The sequence below is a fragment of the Nannospalax galili genome, unplaced genomic scaffold (assembly GCF_000622305.1).
Source record: "Nannospalax galili isolate Female #2095 unplaced genomic scaffold, S.galili_v1.0 scaffold25, whole genome shotgun sequence".
Lineage (NCBI taxonomy): Eukaryota > Metazoa > Chordata > Mammalia > Rodentia > Spalacidae > Nannospalax > Nannospalax galili.
This window is the reverse complement of record NW_008355642.1, coordinates 5,995,907-6,020,986: the sequence shown is the minus strand read 5'-3', so window position 1 is coordinate 6,020,986 and position 25,080 is coordinate 5,995,907. Positions and strand designations below refer to the sequence as shown.

Genomic DNA, 25,080 nt, shown 5'->3' with positions numbered 1-25,080 from the left:
TACAATCCTGAGCATTAACCTGCAATAGTTTTTATCTGTTTTCATTCTATATACTTTAATAATACCAAGGAAATAGAGAACCCAATGTACAGCACATTTATCTCCTTGAGACCTCTAGGTTACTGGTTATTTTTGGTGGCTGTTTTTTTGTTTTTCTTTCTAAAAAGTTTTTATATCATAGCGAACACATTCGGCTAAAGATTATGAAGTCTCTTTCTCCCTGGTAATGAGTCCCTATGGCTTGCCTTTTTCTACACAGTTTCTTATTTGTCGGTACTTCTGTCTTCAAAGTCACTGAATATTTTGTGTATCCATTAAATATCTAGGATTACTTTGCAAAGAGCATAGCCACCTAATGATCTTTGGGAGCATTTTCACTTGACAATTCCTGCTCTTTTATGGACCTAGTACACTAAAATCCTGGTATTTCCTCTGTAGCTGACCTGTCTCTTCTTTTATTAGGCTTCTGCTTTTCACTGGAGGCATATTGTTAACAAACCTTCATCTTAAAATGGAGAAATTGACCACTATGTTTTCCTCCTTCCTTCTTCTTTACATCTCCCTTTTCTTCTATCCATGTATTTGACTGGCATAGGGGAACCTCTGAGTAATTAAAAAAGAGGATTAATTTCATAAACTATAGATTACTAAAATTGTCAAGCATCTTGACATCTATCTTGTGCTAACTCAATGAAAAAGATATTCATTGAAGACATGGACATACAGGAAGAGCTATATAATTATACCAGAAGTGATGTTGAAGTGCTTCCCCAACACTTTAAAAATTTAAAGTTAATAAAATAATTTGTTTCTGAAATTATGAGGATATTTTACTTGTAACTTTGGTAGCTACAACCTTTTTTGGCACTCATTGACCCAAAGTAAAATTCAAAATCTCTATATTATTCCCATTACTCTCAGAGTAAAATATACATGTCTTACATAGATATGTAGGTAGTATTCTGATTGATGCCTTTTTTTCTTTTTTTTTTTTTTAAGAATTGGGTCTATTGAGGCACGATTTGCAAAGAATTAAGTTTATTTTGTTCTGCAGTGTACAACCTGATGAGGTTTTACAAACTAGTCATGAAAAAACACTGTTGAACTATAGAATATTTTCTTAACTCCAAAATGTTTCATTGATTCCGGACTGTTTTCTCCTCCCCCTTCCAGTTCCTGACCATTAGCAATGTGGCTTCTATCCCTACATGCTTTTCTTCCAGGATACTATGCCTGTGGAATCATAAAGTAGCCTTTGCATCTAGATATTTCACTATAGATAGATAAATAATATATATTGATCAACATTCTTGCTTATACTAATATTTTATATTCCTTAATATAGCTAAGACGTATTATACTGTATGGGCATTCTATGATTTATATAACCTCTCATCAGTAGACTTGTAGGTTTTGTTGATTATTATTAAAGTAGTTAAATAAGTCCTAAACACACCTTTGTATATAAGTTTTACTTCTCTTGGGTAAATTTCTCAGAATGGAATTTCTGACTTTGAATAGTTATGCATATGCTTAACTATATTAACAACCTTCAGATTGTTTTCTAAACTAACTGTGACATTTTTACAATATATGACCGTTGCTGTGCATCATTTTCAGAAGTTTACTCAAAGTTTTTCTTTTCTTTTTAATGCCAGTCATTATTTTTTAAATTACTTATTTAATAAGAACATGATTAAAATAAGCATTTCATTACAGCATTAACATATTCAATAACAATTTCCATAGCAAAGATGCATTGCTTTCAAAATTGGCTGTAAATTTTTAGGTTCACAGTTGAATTAATACAGTTATATAATATTGAACTCAGTATAAACCCTATAAGACATAAAATTGAATGAGGTTTTAAACTTTAAAAAAAGATCTTCATTTCATTTTAAAATATACTGCTTCATACAGAAAAAAAAGAAAAACTCATTTTTAATGCTACTAACACTTAGATGTTTTCACATGCATCCCTAATCTCTATGTATCTGATTATTACTAGTCACAGTTGATTACACTCCGATCCTTGGCACCTCCTTGGCACCTGAGAATGGATATAAAGTCATCAGGTAGATTTCAATGGTAATGTGTTTCACCTCTACTAATTAACATGAAGCAAATTTTTATGCTTCTTTCTCAGCTATAACTCCTTGCTTAAAATTTGTTGATTTTTTTGTGTGTCTTTCATACAGAACATCCCAAACAATCTTACTCATTTATATACCCATATCCCAAATGGCATCCTCCCATAGTCTTCCCCACCCCTCACTGGAGCCTATGTGCTCTGTCATCCCTGTTGCTGTTGGCAACCCCAGCCATTCTCCAGTGCTTGTCCATCTGCTGAATCTAGTCAGTGTATCTAGAGTTCCTTGTTTTAGGAGGATCAGCTCTTCCTCATCTAGCAGCAATCAGTACCCAATATTCTTTTAGATAAGATTGGGGTCTGCTGTTCATTTTCCCATTTCTATGCTGGGTTACTGTCTTGGAGTCTCTTGGGCCAACCTGGCTGACAACTCAAAGGAAGGTATCTCCTGTCTGACATTGTTTCTTGTTATGTAGCCTTTAGCTAAATACATGGACTCTTAAAGAATTATATTGATCCTTTTAATCTTTGGTTCTACTTTCCTTTTAGGTATTTAAGACCATACAGTTCTCCCAGATAAACCAATTTATTTTTACTCTTAAGGTCATTTGAGAATCTATTTCTAAGGGGGTCACATGGGCTTGGGAGGATCCCCTGGCTCCTTTCTTTTACCAGTTCCATCTATGTGAAGATAAGTCAAAAGTCCTGCTGGACCTTGGCTGGCTTCACTTGGAAGCCTGGAGGAAATGTTTCCTCTGTGTTCACCCTCCTAATTGCAGACTGGACACTGGTTCAAGACCATTTGGTAGGGTCTCCATGGCCTCCTTGATCAAGAGGACAGATGACTCACCACAGTTACAGGACATTTTGAAAGATGCTCATAGTCCCCTGGAGCTTATTTGACCTAGGAGGGCAAAGAGAAAAACTGTCCTTTAAGTCCCTCTGACCAAATCAATATAGGCCTCAAAGTATGGCTGTTATGTTAAATGTCCAAGAAGGTTAGTTCCACCAGTCTGGTACTTTTAATTACCATGCGCTATGTAGATAAAGCTTGGGCAAAGACCAAACGTTCTCAGATAAACCTTGCCTAGACATATATTCCTTGAGCTAGTTGCATGTATACTTTGTCAGTAGGTTATTTGATTAGTATGGTTCCCTCTTTTTTCTAAAATTAGGCATTACTTATCTCTCACAATGTCTTAACACTTCCACCATGGTTTCCCCATTTAAAGTGCCCACATTTTTCCCATTTCTCCCTTAAAAATACCCTTCTCCTGTGGTCCCACATCTCTTGAGTTTCTTCTTTCCCTTTATCCCCAAGGTTCCTTGTATAATCCTCCCTCCTCCCTCCCCCTATTTTTATCCATATCTCTCTTACTAACATCTGGTTCCTACTGTTCTCTTTCAGAATCTTTCTTTTCCTTTACTACCCTGGTTCCTTTTCATTATCCTGGTTCCTGTAGTTATGTCTGGATATATACTCACTTGTAAGGATTTGGTGCTAGCTAGGATCCACATATGAGAGAGAACATACATGTTTTTTTTTTCTGAGTCTATGTTACTTCACTTAGCATAACAGTTTCTAGTTCCATCCATTTACCTGCAAGTTTCATGATTTTGTCTTTCTTTACAGCTGATTAAAACTCCATCATGTAAATGAACCACATTGTCAGTATCCACTCGTCAGTTAAGGGACACTTAGGTTACTTCCATCTCTTAGCTATTGTGAAAAGAGCAGCAACAAACATGGATGTATAAGTGTCTCTGCAATACGATGCCAAGGAGTGGTATAACTGGGTCAAATGGTAGGTTCATTTGTAGTTTTTTAAGAGTTCTCCACACTGCTTTCCAAGTTTGCAGTCCCACCAGCAGTGGATGAGCGTTCCATTTCCCCACCTCCTCTCCAACATTTGGTATCATTTGTTCTCTTGATCTTAGCCAGTCTGACTGGGGTAAGATGAAATCTTCACGTGGTTTTAATTTGCATTTCCCTAATTACTAATAATGTTGAACACCTTTTAGGATGCTTCTTAGCCATCTTTAAGTCTTCTTTTAAGAACTCGCTGTTCAGCTCCTTAGCCCATCTTTTAATTGGGTTACTTCCTTTATTGATTCGTTGTTTCTTGAATTCATTATATATTCTGGATATTAAACCTCTGTGAGCTGTGTTGCTGGTGAAGATTTTCTCCCATTCTGTGTGTTTTCTCTTCACTTCTTTGGTTGCTTCTCTTGTGTTATTGCTCTTGCCACAGTTTCAAGCACTATGTTAAGAAGGAGTTGAGATAGTGTACAACCTTCTCTGGTTCCTGATTGTAATGGGAGTGCTTCCAGTTTTTCTCTATTTAGAATGAGGTTGGCTGTGGGTTTGTTGTATATGGCTTTAATTATGTTGAGGTATGTTCCCTCCACTCCAGTTCCCTCTAGGACTTTGAACATAAATGCATCTTGAATTTCTGAAAGGCCTTCTCTGCATCTATTGAGATGACCATGTGGTTCTTGTCTTTTAAGCCCATTTATATGATTTATGACGTTTATTGACTTATGTATATTGAACCATCCCTGCATCTCTGGGATAAAGCCGACTTGATCACAGTGGATGATCTTCTTGATGTGTGTCTTTATGCGGTTTACAAGTATTTTGTTGAGAATTTTTGCATGTATGTTCATTAAGGATATGGGTCTATATTTTTCTGTTTTGATTGTATCTTTACCTGGTTTTGGTATTAGAGTCATGCTGGCTTCATAGAAGGAATTTGGAAGTTATCCCTCCATTTCTATCTTCTTGAATAAATTAAGTACTAGTGGATGTAGATCTTCTTTAAATGTCTGGTAGAATTGTGCTGTAAATCCATCTGGTCCTGGGCTTTTTTTAGTCGGAGGTTTTGTATTACTGTTTTAATTTCCTTATGTGTTATGGGTCTGTTTAAGCTCTTGATCTCTTCTTGGTTTAGTTTTGGTGGTTCCCATGCTTTTAGATACCTGTCCATTTCTTTTAGGTTTTCAAATTTGGTTGCGTATATGTTTTTAAAGTATTCCCTTATAATGTTCTCGAGCTTTTTGGTGTCTGGTGTGATGCTTCCCCTTTCATCTCTGATTTTGTTGATTTGGAGGTGCTCTTTCTTTCTTTTGGTTAACTGGGCTAGGGGCCTGTCAGTCTTGTTTATCTTCTCAAAGAACCAGTTCTTGGATTCATTGATTCATTGTATCATTTCCTTTGTTTCCAGTTCATTAATGTCTGTTCTGATTTTTGTTATTTCTTCTTGTCTGCTGGGTTTGGGTTTCATTTGTTGTTGCTTTTCAAGTGTCTTGAGTTGTAATGTTAAGTCATTTATTTGTGTTCTTTCTGATTTTTTAATTAATTGATTTTTTTACACCCACTTCCCAAATAGCACCCTCCCATAGCCTCCCTCCCCCCACTAGAGCCCTTATACTCTGATATCCCTGCTACTGTCTGCTGTGTTGTTGGCACCCCAGCCATTCCCCACTACTTGCCCTTCTGGTGAATCTAGTCAGCCTATCTAGAGGTCTTTGTTTTAGGAGGGTCAGCTGTTCCTCATCTAGTAGTAATCAGTGGTCAGTATTCCTTTGGATAAGATTGGGGTCTGCTGTTCATTTTTCCAGTTCTATGCTGATTTTTTTAACGTACATACTTAGAGCTATAAAGTTCCCACTAAGGACTGCTTTCAACATGTCCCAGAGGTTTTGTTTTGTTGTACTGTCCTTTTCATTTAGTTCCAGGAATACTTTTATTTATTTCTTAATTTATCCTTTGACCCATTCATCATTCAGGAGTGTGTTGATTAATCTCCCTGTGTTCATGTAGTTACTAGGGTTTCTTGCAGTGTTGATTTTAAGCTTTATTTCATTGTGGTCTGATAGAATGCATGGAATTATTTCCATCTTTTTGTATTTGTTGAGGTTTATTTTGTGTCCTAGTGTATGGTCGATATTGGAGAAAGTTCCATGGGCGCTAAATAGAAAGTATATACTTTGGTGCTTGGTTGGAATATTTGGTAGCTGTCTATTAGGCCTATTTGATGTATGGTATTGTTTAATTCAGATGTCTCTCCATTAATTCTTTGTCCTCTTGACGTATCTAATGGACGTAATGGAGTAATGAAATCCCATACTATTAATGAGTTGGGATTAATCAGGGTCTTAAAGTCCTGTAGTACTGATTTTATGAAGCGGGGTGCACCAGAGTTTGGTGAATATATGTTCATGATTGTAATATCTTCTTGGTCAATTGTTCCTTTGATCAGAATGAAGTGACTCTCTTTGTCCCTTCTGATTAGTTTTAGTTTAAAGTCTATTTTGTCAGATACTAGAATTGCAAAGCCTGCATTTATCTTAGTACCATTCACTTGGTATATTTTTTCCATCCTTTCACCTTAAGGTAGTGCCTGTCCTTGAAAGTGAGATGAGTTTCCTGCAGGAAGCAAATAGATGGGTTTTGTTTCTTAATTCATTCAACTAATCTGTGTCTTCTGACTAGGGAGCTCACTCTATTGATATTTAAAGTTATTAATGAAAGATGTACATTGATTCCTGACATTTTTATTTCTGTTCATATTCTTGCTGTAACTGTGCATTTCCATAGTTATACCTTCAATAAGTTTCTTTCTGTAACCCCTTGGGTATATTCGTTCCTTTCTTCAGCTCTTTGTATTGCATCAAGAACTCTCTGAAGGGCTGGTTTTGTGGACTGGAATTCTTTCAGTCTGTTTATGTCATGGAAGATTTTTCTTTTCCCTTCAACTATAATAGGTATTTTGGCTGGGTAAAGTAATCTGGGTTGTCATCTGGGGTCATTTAGAACTGGGAATACTTTGGTCCAGGCTCTTCTGGCTTTCACAGTTTGCACTGAAAAGTCAGCTGTAATTCTGATGGGTTTTCCTTTATGTATGACTTACTGTTTTTCCTTTGCAACTTTCAGTATTCTCTATTTGTTCTGTATGTTTAGTGTTTTTACTATGATGTGCTGTGGAGTTTCTTTTCTGGTCCTGTCTATTTGCTGTTCTATGTGCTTCTTGAATTGGTATGGCCATGTCTTTCTTTAATTTTGGGAAATTTTCTTCCACAGTCCTGTTAAAGATTTGGTCCATACCATTCTTCTCTTTCCTGTATGCGTATGATTTGTAAGTTTGATCTTTTTATGGTGTCACAAAATTCCTGCATATTACATTCTTGTGTTTTCTTAAATTATTCATAATCTTTGCTCGAGTGGTCTAATTTGTCCACTTTATCTTCTAGCCTTGATATTCTGTTTTCCATTTCATTCATTTGATTGGTGAGGCTGTCTCCTGTCATTTCTAATTGGCATACTGAGTGTTTCACTTCCTTCTTCATTTCAGCCTGAGTAGTCTTCAATATTTCTCACTCTTTTCTGAATGAATTCAGAAGTTTATTCCTATCTTTCTTCAGTTCTTTGATTTCTTTGTGTGCTTCTTCCTTCAGTTCTTTGATTTTTTTCTTTGTGTGTTCTTTAAATTCACTGAATTCTTTTATCATGTTTATAATTGTTCTTTTGAGTTCCATGTCCTGTGTTATCTCTAGAGGGTTCTCACTGTACTCCTCTAGAGGACTGTTCATACTTGGGGGGATATATTATTTTGGTTTTTCATGTTATTATTTTTTCTCTTTGACTTTGACATGTGAAATTTTTTTGTAGTTTCTGGTTCTTCTGTGAGACTCAAGCCCTCCTTTGTTGAGTTTAGGTCAGCTTCTTTTTGTAAATTTTATGTGCCTTTGTCGTTTACATGTTGGCCATGAAAAGCTGGTTGGTCTTGGCTTCAGGTTCTCTCTTTTGATTTTCTACTGGAGTGGCCAAATTGCTTTCACCTTGCTTCGCAGAAGTTCCCACAGAGACCCAAGTTAGATGAAGATCAGATGTTCTCAGGCTTTCTCCTAGGGTCTGGATCCCTCCAGGAAAGATGCTGGCCTCAGAAATTTGAGGGCTAGCCCGGCCTAGTGGTGGGGCCCAGGAAAGATGCTGGCCCCCAGGGATGCAAAGGGAGGCAGGGACAAGAAGAGGCCCAAGGGTTCCTGGGACTACAGGGAGGAATTGGGTTGGTCTGGATACAATGGATCAGGAAGCAGTGGGGAGTTTGGGCCAAGAGGTCAGTCCAGAGGTCTGGGGTGCCAAGACAAGAAATGTGCCAGTCCCCGTGCTAGGAGGAGAGATGGGGTGGGGGAGCTGGGAGGATGAATGATGGTGGGGGAGTCAAGGTGCAGGAGGCACAGCCAAACTTACCCAGGCAAGCTGCTGGCTCCAGGAAGCTGTGGAGCTGGGCCACCCAGAGATACAAAGGGAGGTGGGGACTATAGGGAGGAATTGGGTTGGTCTGGATGCAGAAGATCAAGAAGCAGTGGGGAGCCTGGGCCAAGAGTTCAGTCCAGAGGTCTGGGGTTTGTGCCAAGACAAGAAATGTGCCAGTCCTCTGCTAGAAGGAGAGATGGGATGGGTGAGCTGGGAGGGTGAATGAGGCTAGGGAGTCCTAATACCAGTCTTTCTTATAAAGGTGTTAATGATGTTTTATTGTGGCTTATTAATAATGATTGTGTACCATTTTATGCCTTCACCTATAATTCATATATCCTCTTTATTTTAATTGGGATGCTTATATCTTTATATAAGATTCATATTTTGCATATATTTTCTACCATTTTGATTGTCTTTATTTTTTGCAGAAAATAAAATTTTCAAACCCAAATGTATCAGTTTTTTATTCTTCACGGTTTTGTTAATTTTCTTTTTGAGAATTTTATATAATTTATTTTGATCACACTCAGACCCCCACCAGTTCTGCACCTCTTCCTCAGTACCTCTCCAATATCATGTCCTCTATTGTTACGTGGCTTTATAAAATTTTAAAGGCCTAGCTAGTCTAAAGCCTGCTTCCCTAGTGCTCTTGCGTGTGTGTTTATCTGTGGTAGGTCTGGTCTGATCAACCTACCAGGAAGCACACAAGTAAAGCAAACTAACTTTCCCTCTCCCAGCATCTGTCGGTTGCCAGTAAATTCTCAGCTAGGGCTGCAGCTTTCTGCTTACCTCCCCAAACCGTGATATGCCCATCTGACTTGGGTTTGCACAGATCTTGTGCATGGTGTCATAAGCACTATGGGTTTGTTCTTGTTCTTGTTGTTTTTGGTGGCAGGGGGAGGTTTATACCTCAATAAGCCTTTACTCACCAAGGTCTGAAAAACTTTCTACTTTATTTTCTTTACCATTTTATAGATTTTGGCTCTGCATTTAATTCCATAACCCATTTTGAGTGATTTTTGTTAATGATCTTAGCTAAGGGATTGAGGTGAATATTTTTAAAATGACCAGTTGCTACAATATCATTTACTGCAAACCCCTTTGTTGAAAATCAGCAATATTTGCTAGGCTAATTGTATTCCATTGACCTACATGCCAATCTTATGTCAGTAATGTACTGTCTTGATTACTGTGGTCTTGGAATCGGATACTGTGAGTCTTCCAACTTGTATATTTCCTTCTTAATACTGGCCTCACTCCTCTTATTCCCCTTGCTTTTCCAAATACATTTTAGAGTTTTTTTTTTTGACTTGTACAAAAAGCCTGCTTGGATAATTATTGAAGTTATACTGACTTTATAGATATGTGTGGAGAATTGTGACTGCCTCTAATTACTGTTTCAGTCAATCCATGTGGTCTATTTCCCCATTTATTTAGTTTTTCCTTATTTTGCATCTGTATTAGAGATGTCAACATAGAAATCTTATACTTATTTTTTATTAGATTTATTCTCTCACTGCTTCTTTTTGTGTGTGTGTGTGTGTTAGAGACCATGCATGTATGTGTGGGCATTTGCATATATGTGTGCATGAGAAGACTAGAGGATAATCTCAGAAGTTGTTCCTTGGGCACTTGCAAGCTTCTTTTTATTTATTTATTTATTTTTTAGACAAAGTCTCTCACTGACCTGAATTGAAATTCACCAACTACACTAGATGGCCAGCTAGTAAGCTCCAGGGATCCACTTGTCTCTGCCATCCAAATGCTGGGATTGCAAGGACATACCACCATACCTCACTTTTAAAATATAGAGTCTAGGCATCTAACACAGCTCTTATTTTGTCCCATGGAAGAACTTTACCAACTGAGCTATTTCCTTAGCCTTGTTTCCTTGTTTGTGATAAAATTACACATGGGATTTTAAACCTTGACTTTTAGATTTTTATAGTGTAGAAATAAAATCACTCGTAGATTGCTAGTTTCATTGGAATTTTCTGTATAGATCATTCATGTTATCTACAAATACAGGTTTACTTTTTATTTTATAGGATATGTGTCATTAATTATTTCTCAGGCCTTACTGTATTTACTGGGCTCTGCAAACTAATGCTGAATAGAAATGGTGAAAGCAGATGTTCTTACTATGTTCCTGACTCTAGTAGAGAGGGATTTCACATATCATCATTAATCATAATGGTGACTGTGGGGATTTTGTAGATGTTCTTTATCAGATTGAGGAAAAACTCATTTATTTTGTAGTGTGTTGACTGTTTTTAGCATGTATGTTTGTGAACTATTCTTAGACGCTTTGTTTGCATCAATTGGTACCACTTTTAATCCCTTTCAGTCTTCCTGTATGGTGAGTTAAATAAATGGAATTGGAAATGTTGAACAGCCTTGCATTCCTAGGAGATAAATTCCATTTGATCTCATGATATGTCCTTTTTTGTATACTGGATTATTTTACATTTAACTAATCACATTTGGTAAGAATTTATGCTTTTGTGTTTATACAAGATACTGGTCTGAAGTTTACTGTACCTTTTATTGCATTTCTGGTATCAAGTGAATGTTGGTGTCAGAAAATATGTTGGAGATTGTTCTTTATATGCTACCACTTTATTATCAATAACTTACAGAACTTAAGTTACTGGTTTTGCAAGTGGAGTCTGGAGTGTCGCAGGATTTTTCTCCATGACTCCTTACCCCAAGTTTTCAGGAGTCCCTGTACACCTGTGCCACCAGAAGAGGGTGTTTCTTCATGCTCTTACCGTTTTGCATCAGTAGGATGCTGTTCTGTTAGTATTAGGTGCTAAACTCATAGTAAGGCAAGTAGTATTGTCCATGTTCCTCAACTTTTGGGAGGGCCTTTGTTCTTGGATCTTGACAGTTAGGGCTTTATCAGCATCCTTTCTTCTTCCCATTGCAGGTAGCCTCTGATTTGAGTCTCTGGGTGGTTTTTGGTGGAAAATGCTGTTCTGCTCTTTTCTCAGAAATAGATGGCATACTACTTTTTGTTCATATAAGAATCTGGACCAAAGATATTTTCCTGCCCCTCCTCAAAGGTAGAGAAAAAAATGCTTCCACATTTCATGCAGTAGCAGTGGGCATTGTGCTTTGTCCTTTGGATGTGAACATTTCCTATCCATCCTTCCCAGGCAATGAGTTTTGCCTCTCCTCCTCCATGAAAATTAGATTTTCCCCTGGGTCTAGGAGGAAACGACTTGCTGTTTTCTCCCCATAGTGGCTCTACATGATAAATGGTTTTGTGTTAAGTGTTCAAGGTAATTTATCTGTTCCTCGATAGCAGCTGACAGTCTCTTGCATATCTGAACCAGTAATGTGGGTTCTATAAGGTCTCCTTCTTTGTCTCTGTTTGCTTTTGTGAGTTTCTGATAAAGGACCACAGACATTAACTTGTCCATATGTGTATAAATGTCTAAGACTAAGACTGGCCGGGCATGGTGGGACATGCCTTTAATCCCAGAACTCGGGAGGGAGAGGCAGGTGGATCTCTGTGATTTAAGGCCAGCCTGGTCTACATAGCGAGCACCAGGCCATCTAGTTGAGGCTACAGGGAGACCCTTTCTCAAAAAGACATAAAAAGTCTGAGACTTCAAATACTCAAATGGACACATTAGCCCATATTTTAAGAATTAATATCTCCAAGTAATTTATTTTTACGTGCTTGTATGACAGACACTTCTGTCTCCATGCTGCTCTGACAAACAAGAAATGCTATCTGACTTTTGTCTCTTGAAAGGAGGTCATAACCTTTTGATATTTAATTTCACATAGTTATCTGATAGACTGAAGGAGAGCTAGGAATTTGTAACATATCTAGAGATTTTGCCATTGTTAAGTTTATTACATTATTAATGACATTCTCTTAGAACTTTTTATATCCTAAGTGGAAGTAGGTCTGGTATATTTTAGTAATGTATATATATATATTGCTGCTTCTATTAAATATACCTTAGAATCTAAAAATAGAAGATTAACTTCTTAATAACCAAGAAAGTAAGCAAGAAACAGATGGTTTCTAAAGATGGTTTCTAAATTGTACTTACAGTTTATTTTTGTTTTTAGAAATATTTTATTATTTTTATTTTATGTGTATGAATATATTGTCTACATGTATGTAAGTGCATTTGTATCCATGCATTGCCCACAGAAGTCAGAAGAGGATGTCATATTTCCCTGGAGCTGGAGTTACAGATGGTTGTTACCTACCATGTGGTTCCTGGGTATTGAATCTGGTTCCTCTGGAAGAGCAACCAGTGCTCTTAACTGCTGAGTCATCTCTCCAACCCCAAGAGTTTCTTTTTATATGTTTATTATATATTGTATTTTAAAAGTTTTATTCTTTAAATTATTATACACCAAAATAATATTTAAAGTAGTATACATTATACTTGGACTTTATTATATGCACTTCTCTAGATTTTAAAATATAGCAACCACCACAGCCCAAAGACAAATTTCTATCACCCTCACAACTTCCTTGTACTTTTTCCTCTATAGCTACACCCTTTCCCACCTGTAGCACCTATAATGCCAATATTTTCGCCATTATTTTACTTCTGTTATTTTCAAAATGTCATATATCTTCAGTCATCCATTGTTATGGTGAACATATCCCAGGGGGCCCACTCCCTTGTGAAGTATCCTTCCCATGAGTGTGGGCTGTACCTTCTTGAAAGTAGCAGAAGTTGGTAAAGAAGATGGGGTGTCACTTACTCCCATGATTATATTAGGCTCTGCATTAATCAAGTGGAAGAGAAATAGAAGAGAATGAGAGAAGATCCAAAAGAGAGGCAGGGTAGATGCAGAATCTTTGTAAGTTCCAGTGACTCTGAGCACTTGGCTCTTTCTGATTTATTATTGCTCAACTGTTACCCTACACACAAGCCTAGAACATTTCCTATCTGCAATGAAGGTGTTTTAGTGGGTCTTACTGAATAAGAACACTCACTCTAGAGTCAGAGTACTTAGCTATTGGCCAAATTCAACTGGACATTGTTGTAAACATTACTTAATTTCTTTAATGCCTTGTTTACAAAAGGAGAATACTCATAATGCCCATTGTTTGGATCCATTTGTGCTGCTATGATAGAGTAGTAGAAGCTTAAGAAATTTACTTAAATTGTGCACTTATTTGTCTCACAGTTCTGGACACGGAAATATATGACTGAGATGCCACATCTAAGAACAGCCTTCTTACTACATTATAAGGTCAAAGAAAGTATATAGTGAGAGAACAAAGAAGAGAGGTGGTGGGCACGTTCATGGTTTTAACTGAAACCCAAGCCCGCAGTGACTAAACCCCTCCTATAACAATGACATTAATATGTTCACGAGGGTAGCGCCCACATGTTCTAATCAACTTGTAAAGGTCTTACCTCCGAACACTTTTGTCTTGCTTAATAGAGTGTGTGGAATGTGGGAAGAAAACACTTTTGGGTTCTATTATCTTATTAAAAATAATATTTTTACATGTAGAATGAAATGTTATTATCTGGTTATTAGTGAGATAATATATCAAGTCCTAAGACTATTGCCTGACATGTAAAAAATGCAGATATTATACGTGATTTTTAGTATATCATCTACATTCATTATAATAATTGTAGTAGCATAATATTTGCATTCATTATTATTAGTTATAACACTACCTATAAAAACTGAAAATATCCATGGAATTTGTATAATATTTACTGATTTAAATGCAGAATGGAAAGTAGATAAAATCAACTCATGGAAATGTAGTTTTTAAAGGTTTTGACCCTATTTTATGTGCAATTGGGTCTTTCAAATGAAATTGACAGATTGAAAAATATTATAAAAAAGATAACCAAACAATTCTCTTCATTTAAATAAATTCCTGCTTAACATCTGTCCAGTTATCCTCTTTAGATATATAATACTTTTAATTCTATAAGAACAATTTATTTTATTGGTTATTTTAAGATCAGCTATTTTGTGCTATTATAAATTTTGGAAAATACAGTGATTTTCAGTGTTCCACTATGTAACTAGAAAAACTGTTTCCTATTATAGATGAGGATATGCACAATGGGCATTTTCCTGCCAAATCAATGATTTTCACCTTCTAGTTAGAAATAAGCATGTATGTGAAGCAATCTCTGAAACTTTCCTAAATAGTTACAAGAAATAAATTAAAGGAGAGACATGCCATGTTTTAGAAACAAAAAAAGAAAAGTAAGTTTTCTCACAAATAATTTAAGTTTTGGTGCAATCCTAATCAATATCCTTCTCAGTCTACTGTAAAGGAGCTTGACCAACTTGATATATTCGGTTTGCAAGTATTGTTTGAAAATGTTTGAATGTATCTTTTCCCAAGAATTTGACATCACTTTCTTCTTTTGTGATATTCTTATTTTAATATGCGTGTGGGGGTGTGTGGGTGTGTGTGTGGGGGGGGTGTGTATGACAGGTGAGAATAGTGCTCTTTGGGATGAGGAAAGGGACTAGGGAGAGTGGGAAGGGAAGATGAAGGTCAATGAAGCATTGATAAGAACAAAGCGCATGATATACATGCATGAAAAAGTCCATAAGGAAGTCCATCATTTTTTAAAAATGCATACTAACAGAAATTACCTATAGACATATAAGATGCCAGAGAAGGCAAGTAAAAATATGTAAGACATTTAAACTGGGTTTTTTATTATGGGATAATGTGATTTGCTATATTCAAGACATCATCCACTCTAATGGTTTGAATGTAAATTGGATCCTTGTTGCCATTACACTTTAAAGAAAGTTTTTTGTTTTTTTTTTTAAAGGAGCAGTTCCACACCTCAGTGGATTTCTCTTGACAATTGTCTCTTTCCTGTAATTCAAGGAGTGGCCTTCTGCTCAGCATCACAGCCAGGGTGGAGCCTTCTCTGAGCCACTTGCCTTTGAGTTCTGCCTCACCAGTCCTGGGGGAGGAGCTGCATTCAGCAGGCTGCAGCTGACAAGAAGCTTCAAGGTAATGTCTGACTTAAATTTATTTTCTGGTAACTTCTCAGAGCCCTGGAGTTAAGATGAGAAAACAGGAATGATGGTCCGTAATGGTAGGAAAGGTGTGTGGTTTTAAGAGAATGGCTGGCATTTAGAAGGCATCAATATTCTGCAACTTTTGTGTCTCCCAAGGTTTTGGAAGTTCACAGAGAGGAGAAGGAGTGATCAAATTTCAACCTCTAAATTAAGGCTTCAGTGAAGCATGACCGGTCATGCTAATTTCTGAACTTGGCAGCCTGCATTTATAATCCTAGACATTCTGTTATTCCCTGAGGTTTAAAATATTTACTAATTTACGCAGAAATAAAACTGGTAGATGTATTTGAAAACAGAGTATTCATAAATCTGCTAATTGATTGATACCCAGATAAATATCATATGGATATAAGTATAGGAGGGGGATCAAATGAATGTTCAGTTAAGTAAAGACACATGCATATACCATATGCATGTATATTTGTGTAATTAGAGAAAAAATGGTAAGAGCTGCCATGTTAGCATTCGGTATTTCTAGGCAGTCACATTGCTTTTTAAAATATTTTTAACTCATTGCAATATCATCAAAGAACAGATTTTCCCAGGATTGCATATTTGTAAAAGAAAAATGAAGCTCAAACAGCATGAGCATTTTGTTTCAGACACATAAGCTCTCATAAACACACATATATACATGCTTCCACAAACACTTGCATTTCCAAATAGTGGAAATTTCCCTAGATCTGGTCAGATGGCTAGGGTGGTTGCTGTTTCAACTATAGCTCTCTGTGTCTTCCTTATAGTTCATTATTTTAGGCCACACATAGAGTCATGGTGTACACGTGTACACACACACACACACACACACACACACACACACACACACACACACACACACACACACACACACACTTTTTCTGTACCACCTAATTTTAAGAATAAAACAGAAGGTTTAAGTTAGGGGTGATTGCCCACGCCTTTGATCTCAGCACTGGGAAGGCAGAAGCAGATGGATCTCTGTGAGATTGAGGCCAGCCTGGTCTACATAGCAAGTTCCAGGCCATCTGAGGCTACAAGGAAACATCTCAAAAAGACAAACAAAAAAGACAAAAACAAAAAACTAGAACGTTTATTTCTCTAAGCAATTTTTTCAGATGCTATGTGGTATGGCATATCTTATTATGTAGCTGGTGAATATAAAAGCTGAACCTCCACATAAAGTGTTTTGAGAATGTCTGAAAAAAAGCTCACAATGAAGACAAAAAGTTATGGGATTGCATACATCATGTATCTCCCTTAAAATAAGTGTGCTAGATATGTATAGATATATACATATATGTTATTTAATGTATGTAACCACATCTGAAAAACATATATCTAACCAAAATACATATCATTTATATACTTGCAGATTCAGGTTGGCTTTACCATACTATATGATAAAAAGATTTATATATGTTTACTTGTTTTTCATGTCTTCAGGGAAAGTACTGAGATAAAATATTATAGATGTGGGGAAAACTTCATTTGAAATAAGTTACTTTAAATTATGTGAAAAACATTTCTATAGAGTGATATTCAAGCCATACTCCCTAGTAGTTCACGCTGAACCTGGCATGAATTCTTGTGTAAAAAAAAAAAAATCTAGAACGATACATAAAGAATGTTCATGACGGTTACTTGTATAGAGTTGCACTTATTTTATATGTTTCTTACATCATTTCAATTTTAATGAGTGTCTGGATAATTAAAAATACTGTCCTGAAGACATGATCCTATTTTCCTATACAATAAAAACCTTAAATTAATTGAATGTATCAGTTATTGTTTTGAATTTTCTTTCCTCATGAATGTACAATAAATTTCATTAATGTAGGTTGTATATTTTAAAAATACTTTTGATACAAGAATTTATAGAATGTATTTTGATCATATTCAGCCCTCCGTCCTCCACCCTCACTTTGTTACCTCCTGTCCCTCAAATTCACATCCTTTATTATTACTTGTCTTTTGTTTTTTTAAAATATAGAACACTTCATGAATTTGCGTGCCATACTTGTGCAGGGGCCATCCTAATCTTCCCTGTATCATTCCAACTTTAGTATATGTGCTGCCGAAGTGAGCATTACTTGTCTTTTTTTAAGGCCTGTCAGATCTATTCTCTGTTTCCGTAATCTGGGCATGCTACCAGGTGTCACACCAGTAGGGAAAACTGAATCTTCTTTCAGCATCTGTCAGTTGCCAACAGATCCTCAGCTAGATCTGGGGCCTCCTGCCCACCTTCCTCGTCCATGCTTGGCTCCTGTCTGGATTGCATTTGCACAGGTCTTGTGCATGCTGTCACTAGCACTGCAGTTTATATATGCAACTACCCTGTAATGTCCAGACGATGCAGGTTCCTTGTGTTCATCCACCACCTCTGGCTCTTACAATCATGCATCCCGCCCCCCTTCCAAAATGATCCCAGGTCCTTGGGAAGAGATGGTGGACATAGGTGTCCCATTTAGGGCTGATCACTCCACAGTCTTAAGTTATTATGTGGTGCTGGGAATTGGATACAGGAACTCAAACATGCCAGAGAAACATTCTGCTACTGAGTCAAATCCCCAGCCCCAAACCCTTACATTTAGCAGAAAATTCTATAAACTCAAGAAAGGCTCCTGACTGGCTAGTGTGGCTTCCGTCCTTCTCCCATAAGAAGGATCTTTTGTTAAGGCCCAGCCTCTACATAAGCAATAGGGTGCATTTCTGTTTCTGATCATATGATGCAATGTGCCAGAAAGCCTAAATTGTCTCCAGGCAAGCAGTTTTATGAAGCACACAAAGCAGTGATAAATATTTAGCTAATAGACTATGGTACAGAGTGTGTAATGTAACTGTGATTTCGTTACATAAAAAGCAAGTGTAAATAAGAAATCCACATAATGACTGATGTGAAGATGAAAATAGAAAATCTGGAATATGGCTCATACTAGACACTAGTATCTGTGACTACTAATCTCACCTCACAGTTTTCTGAAGTGAGATCATTTCGGCATAGCCTATGTTCCAAAGAGCACTTCATCTTATAAGATCATACGGAAAAATAAACATGACATCTACATTAAGGATGGAATTTCGCCTCATCCCTGCCTCATGCCTAGTTGGCATGCCCAACTAGGGTTTTGGTAGGAAGTTTCTTGACACTGTTTCCATTTTATTGATTTGATTCCTGTCTTCCTTCTGCACAGCCTTGGTTAATATCAAAGTTGTAGTCTGTGTGTGATACGGCTTGAGCCCAGAAAGGCAGTGCAAGCACAGAAGTACCCAGCAAGGTGAAGGCTCTTCTGGGAAAGCTCCTGGAGTGAGAATCACGGCAGCTGGATCACAGGGCCAGACCAGCACAGTCCATGTGAAGGAGGGTAAGAGTCTTCTCCATTCATGAAATATATTACATTTACAAACATTCTGAAATCTTACAGGATAATTTATTTTGCTTCCTGCTCTATAGCTGTAGCATTTTACTTTTTAAAACCGTATTTTGCATTAACATTATATTCAGTTGAAAATTTGGGGTAAAACGATGTGCTCAACTCACACACTGCTTTTTAATGTTCATGAAGCATTGGGATCATTTGTGAACTTACTAGAATTATAACATTTTTAGCTCAATCCAGAACTTCTGAGTAAGACACTAAAGAAGCAGCATAGGAATCTTACAAACCCTCCATATTGTTCTCACAACTACTAAATATGTAGATCCACTCCCAGGGGTATAATACTAGGAATACAAAAGTATAAATATCTGATAACATACCTATAATCTCTGGTATCTCACTATGAGCATGTCTCCCTGTGCTGATGCATATACACACTGATTACTTGGATAACACGTGGGGGTTCTTGCATCCTAGGTACCAAAGACATTTTTTCAAAGTATTACCTCCCTTTCCATTAGACTGCCTTTTTGTCTCTGGCCCCTCATTAAACACTGTAGTTTATCTCTTTTGCTTGTAATTGTTCACCTTCTACTTTGGCAAGATAATTTTGTTAATATTCTTTTCCCTATTTCAATATCTTCCAGAGTTGTCTTACTCAAACAACATGTTCAAGTATCCTGGGGAAATTTTTGTGGAAGAGAACAGGGCACATAAGCCATAAAGTCTTTGTAGTTCTAAATCAAAAGAAACTTTAATAAGACTGTTGTTTGATAGCACTTGTATTTGTTGTCACAAGGGCAGCCAATCTCAATCTCTAATAATAATTACTAATAACTACTTGGTGCACTAATCTAAATAATAATGGATGCTGAATATGTCCTGTGTAATTGGAAAGACCAGTTATGGCCAGCAAAAGTTTTATCCAGATCTGAAACTTCATCAAACACTAAGAAAAAAATGACATTTTCCCTAGAAGTTCAAATACTCTCACTTGATGAAAAAATTACAGTGGACAGCACAGAAGCAAAGGTCCTAAGTAAATCCGAAATTGAAACCATTATGTCCTCACTAGCAGTACAGTCAGAGGTCAGAGCTTTGCCTAGAGAGGAAACAGCCTATGAAAGATCACTAAAAGCAGCACTGGAAATCCTGAAAGAGAGAACAACTTTGAGTGAAGAAAGAATGTCGGATGAAGAAGAGACCACTGCATTGTCTGAAAATGTGCCACAAAATTTGTCTGATTCACCTCCTCATAAGAAATATCGGAAACAGGAAGGCAACGTCTACAAAGACCCAACACCTGTGTTCATATCTTCGCCTAACAATGATTGTCTATCTGATGATAAGTCCCAGTTGCACACAACCACTGATGGTATTTCAAATGAAATGGAAACAAAGTCATCACAAAACTTCAGCTTGTGCCAAAGTTACCCATCACTTTCTGATGACGATGATGATAAAAAAGAGGAAAAGAAAAAGATCGAAATTTCAGCAGTTTCATCTGTGAATTTCTCATTCAAAGAGGAGAGTGACTATGTCAAAGAAGAAAAGTATACTCCTTCATCAGATGGTCTCCGTGTGCCCAAAGCTGTGAAAGAGGAGGAACAAGATGACCACCCACATGTCCCAGCTATGTCCTCTGAATGTTCCACCTTCTCCGAGAACAATATGGAAGATCCGGGAGAGGGCCCATCGAACGTGAATCCTTGCACCTATGCCAGCCAGAATCAATCTTCTGTGGAATCAGATGTGGGTGCTGAGATATCCCCTGCAGGGTGTTCAGGGGAATATCAGGTTTCGCTACCTGCCTCTCATCCTGTCCACAGTGATTTCCTACGTCAGAGACTGGATTTGGAAGATCTTGATGAGGAAGCTCGAGCTTCTGGCAAATTGCTGGAGCTAAATCCTGTTACTGCGGCTGCATTAGAAAATGATGAGAATGAAGATGATGAAGAGCTTCCACGGTTCATTCTTTGTTATGAAACACGTGCATTTGAAGAAGGCATGATAGTATGGTTTAAATATCAAAAATACCCATTTTGGCCAGCAGTGATTAAAAGTATCAGGCGAAAAGAGAGAAAAGCAAGTGTACTTTTTGTTGAGGCAAACATGAATCCTCAAAAGAAAGGAGTTAGAGTATCTTTCAGACAGTTAAAAAAATATGACTGCAAAGAGAAACAAGCACTAGTGGAGAAAGCCAGGGAGGAGTACCGTGATAGTATTGACTGGTGCATCTCCCTGATTTGTGACTACAGAGTTAGATTAGGTTGTGGTTCTTTTTCGGGCACTTTCTTTGAGTATTATGCTGCTGACATTAGTTATCCTGTCAGGAAAATAATCAAACAAGATACCTTCAGAAATATCTTCCCAAAGCTATATGATGAAGACACAATGGAGCCAATGACTGTGGCATCTCACACCAAGAGAATGACCTTCCAGAAAATTCTCCCTGACCGTATGAAGCCCGCTCGGGACCGAGCTAACAGAAATCTAGTCAATTTCATCGTAAATGCAAAAGGAACAGAGGATCATCTGCTGGGCATTTTAAAAGGCACAAAAAAATCCAAATGGCTGAAATCATTTTTGAATGCAAAGAGTTTTACACCCTGCATTGAAACCTACTTTGAAGATGAAGATCAATTAGATGAAGTGGTGAAGTATCTACAAGAAATCTATAAACAAATAGACCCGAAGATGCTAATCCAGATAAAAAATGACAAAATTAAGTTCATCATGGAAGTTCTTCTGCCAGAAGCAATTATCTGTTCAATTTCTTTTGTCGATGGGTTAGATTATGAGACAGCTGAGGCAAAGTACCTGAAGGGACCATCTCTAGGCTATAGGGAGAGAGAGTTATATGATTCAAAAATCATATTTGAAAAGAGACGGAGGTCATTAGCAAATGAAGTTCAGTAGTTGTCCCACGAGTCGAAACCGTAAGAGGAGCTTTGGTGGATAGCGCATTGAAAAAAAAAAATTCTCTAGAAGTTCTCACATGTAAATATTTTCTGAAAATGAGAGAATTGAGATAACATATTCCTTTTCTTTTGTGAAAATCTGTAGGAGCTGTAGATACCACTACATGTTTTTTTCCATGTGCTTCTTCGGATTCAGTTTTGTCAGTATATTTTAACGGTTTGATTTAGAATGCACAATTATTAAGTGACTTTAAGTGAAAGTACTATTTTGTTTACGATATTTTTGTGTCTTTGCTTATAAAGTTCAATATAGTGTGTAAACTCGGTTTAACAAAATTGCACTGGTGTTAGATATTAAGTGAGAGTATCAGAAAAAAATGTCTGAAAAATACCAGTTATATATATTTTTGCTTGATTTTTTATAAGATACTAAGTTTTCTCTTAAGATAGTTGAATTATTTTTCCTGCCATGCCTATTTATTTTTGGGAAAAGTATCTCTGAAACATAGAACCAAAGATAGATAAATGTCGCTATATATCATAACTATCCACAATTATTTTGCAAGAAAAACAATCTAAAAGTTGAAAAATAAATGGGTTATCTGCATGTAATCTATACGCATGTGTTTAACATCTCAGCATGCAGAAAATAAATCTGGCAGCCTTGAACAAAATTGTTCATTCTATACTTCCCTGAAATTCCATTTTCTGGAAGTCTCTGTCTTTTAAAACAGTATAGTTTCTTAAACCAGATAGGCTTTAGCCTGTCTTCATAACAGTGAGTGAAACTTCTTAGATATAGCTATTTGAGCACATGTAGAAGGCAGCTACAATCAGCATATCAACAGTTTGGCTACATTAGAGTCCAGGCTTGCTGCTTCAGAGGCCATCTGATTTGATGTAAACTAGAAAAAAGCAAGCACTGTATTGTGAATCTTGTCTCCAAATATAAAGTCATTTGTCTCCAACCAAGCAAGCTTTAGCTTCTGGCTTATTTGTAGAATGGTTCCATTGGTTCCCATAACATAAATGTGAACTAGTAAATCATTCCAACCAACTGGATGGACCAGAATCTGGAAATTGGAAAAAAAAAGTTACAAAAAAGTTTTCCACTTGCTAAATGTGATAGGTATCTGCATATGGTTTGATATTCAAAATTAGAAGTGTTTAACTGATACAATCGCTTACTGTAACTTGAAACAAGATTTTTATAAGACTTAATCTTAGAAAAGCTAGTTTATATTAAAACCTTGATGTGAAAAGAAGTACTAAGGGCTTAACACAAACCTATCTGTATTTTTACCTCTCAGAGTGAGATAACTTTCACTCTTGGGCTCTTGTTTTGTGTTCACATGGCTATATGTTTATGTAAACTTTGCAAAACTTTGGTATTTGATTTATAATAAAACCATACTATACTTCACCTTAGATGTTCATTTCACTTTAGTTTGTACAGCTTCATAGTGGTGTTTGTGTAAATTAATATATATGCATATATTAAACACACAGAATTTGTTTGGAACTTTTGCTGGTTGTCATCATTTTAATGCTTGTTCTATATTATTCTAAATAAATTTCCACTTTCGTGGTTGATTCTGTACTGTTTCTAAAAAGCAATTACCCAGTGGTATAAGATTTGGACCCCACAAAACCATCTTTGGCTCCTGCCTAAAATTCACCAAGGCTCCTTTTATATAAAGATTCTGCCATGCCTTCCAAAGAGCTTTGAGAAGCATGTAAAAACACACCCGTCACACCACACAGTATATTGACTCTGTATTCAGGAAAATGCATTTTATTTACACTATAATACTGTGTCCCTCTTACTCCAATATACTGTGCCCCTTCAGTATTCTCAGAAAGCTATCCCTGTCTCTCTGTTCTAATACACTTTTATTACTCCATTCATTCATAGCATGGGAAATAGCAGAACCAGTATATCTTGTTTAAAGCTCTATTCTGAGGATAGATTTACAGATGCCATAGAAAACAGATCCAGGTTACAATTTCTACGATGACTATAATGTACTTCATCATAGTGAGAAACAGTAATCTTATGGATTGCCTGTATTTGAAAATGAGAGCCTCAGATTTCCTCAGAATAGTGAGTGTCTGGATATTTAGTTTGGGGTAAAGAATGGGCATCTGGGGCTGGAGAGATGGCTCAGTAGTTAACAGCACCAGCTGCTCTTGTAAAGTACCCAGGTTTGGTTCCCAGCACCCACATGGCAGCTAAAAACCATCCATAATTCCTATTCCAGGGGATCCAACACCCTCTTCTGACCTCCACAGGCATTACACAACATTGTTGCATGAATGCAGGCAATACACTTACATTAAAAAATAAAAATAAAACTTTTGAAAAGTATGGGCATCTGATCTATTTAGAAATGTCAGTTACCTTTTAGCATATGTTGAAGTGAGGCATCCTTATTCTTTAAATAGGTCATAAAGTGGTATTTGAGGTGTGGAAATGATTGGACTTAGATTCCAATTCAGTGCCAACTCAGGTTACTTCCTGATGGTGTAGTTATTAAGGTAGGCTCTAAGTCTGTCCCTGGCTAGATCTTGTAGCATCGGCTTTTGGTCTGAGGGGAAAGCCTGATCTGCCATATACCCTAGCTGTCGGGTTAAGTTGACCCTCATCTCCAGTTACAGCAGATTACTGAATTTTAGGTCCAGATTGCACTGAGAAGATCTGCAATGCTGCATGGAGAACATGCACAATATCCAGACACTTAAAAATCTATATAGCTATATCCTAGCAAGGAAAGAATAGAATTCTGATACCTGGAATAAATATGAAAATGCTAAAAATTTTTGAGACATGGTTTCATGTAGTCCACATTGTCCTGAAACTTGCTATGTAGCTAAGGCTGGCTTTGAACTTCAGATTTTCTTGCCTTTTTGAATGCTGTGATTTTATGTGTGCAAAACCATGGCCAGCAAAGTGAGAATCCTGAATACCTTAAAATCTCCTGAACCGCAACCTGACATGAGCAGTCACTCCAAGTTGTTAAAAGTAGGGGAATGGGTCATATAAAAGTTCTCAATTTAGCTAAATCAATTTCTGGTTCAGTATGCACAAATCAGTGTGAAAATCCAAAGCTCATGAATTGTTTATCCTAATTGATACAAGCCTTTTGTGAGATTAAATGCTAACAAAGATAGTTTATCTTTAAAATTCATGTGAAAATAAATGTTAAGAGCTATTTTGGGCCCTCACCACATTTTTGCTTCTTTATGTGGTTCATCTGAGCCTCATTTGTTATAACATATGCATGTATATATTCATGTATGTGGATATATATTTACAGTAATGACTGTATTGGTTGCAGGTGCATCTTCCTATATTTATTAGGGAAGCGGAACTTTTTTTTTTCTCATTTC

General features: G+C 36.8%; 1 protein-coding gene and 1 non-coding gene across 4 annotated transcripts in view; one reads left to right on the top strand and one right to left on the bottom strand.

Moving 5' to 3' along the window:
* Pwwp3b (PWWP domain containing 3B) overlaps positions 1-23,212 on the top strand; it is a 29,053-nt gene extending 5,841 nt beyond the window's left edge. For 2 of the 3 annotated variants that reach the window (XM_017803155.2, XM_017803154.2), the window contains exons 5-7: positions 15,217-15,345; positions 18,584-18,754; positions 19,417-23,212. In XM_017803155.2, the coding sequence (XP_017658644.1) occupies positions 19,634-21,688 (2,055 nt within the window). In that variant the 5' untranslated portion in view covers positions 15,217-15,345; positions 18,584-18,754; positions 19,417-19,633 and the 3' untranslated portion in view covers positions 21,689-23,212. Of the gene's footprint in view, positions 1-15,157; positions 15,346-18,583; positions 18,755-19,416 lie in introns of all 3 variants that reach the window. The other variant, XM_029556067.1, reaches the window with a different exon arrangement.
* On the bottom strand, positions 17,373-17,479 carry LOC115067663. The gene has a single exon (XR_003847034.1). It is a non-coding gene; the product is annotated as a U6 spliceosomal RNA (small nuclear RNA).
* Positions 23,213-25,080: the final 1,868 nt, after the last annotated feature.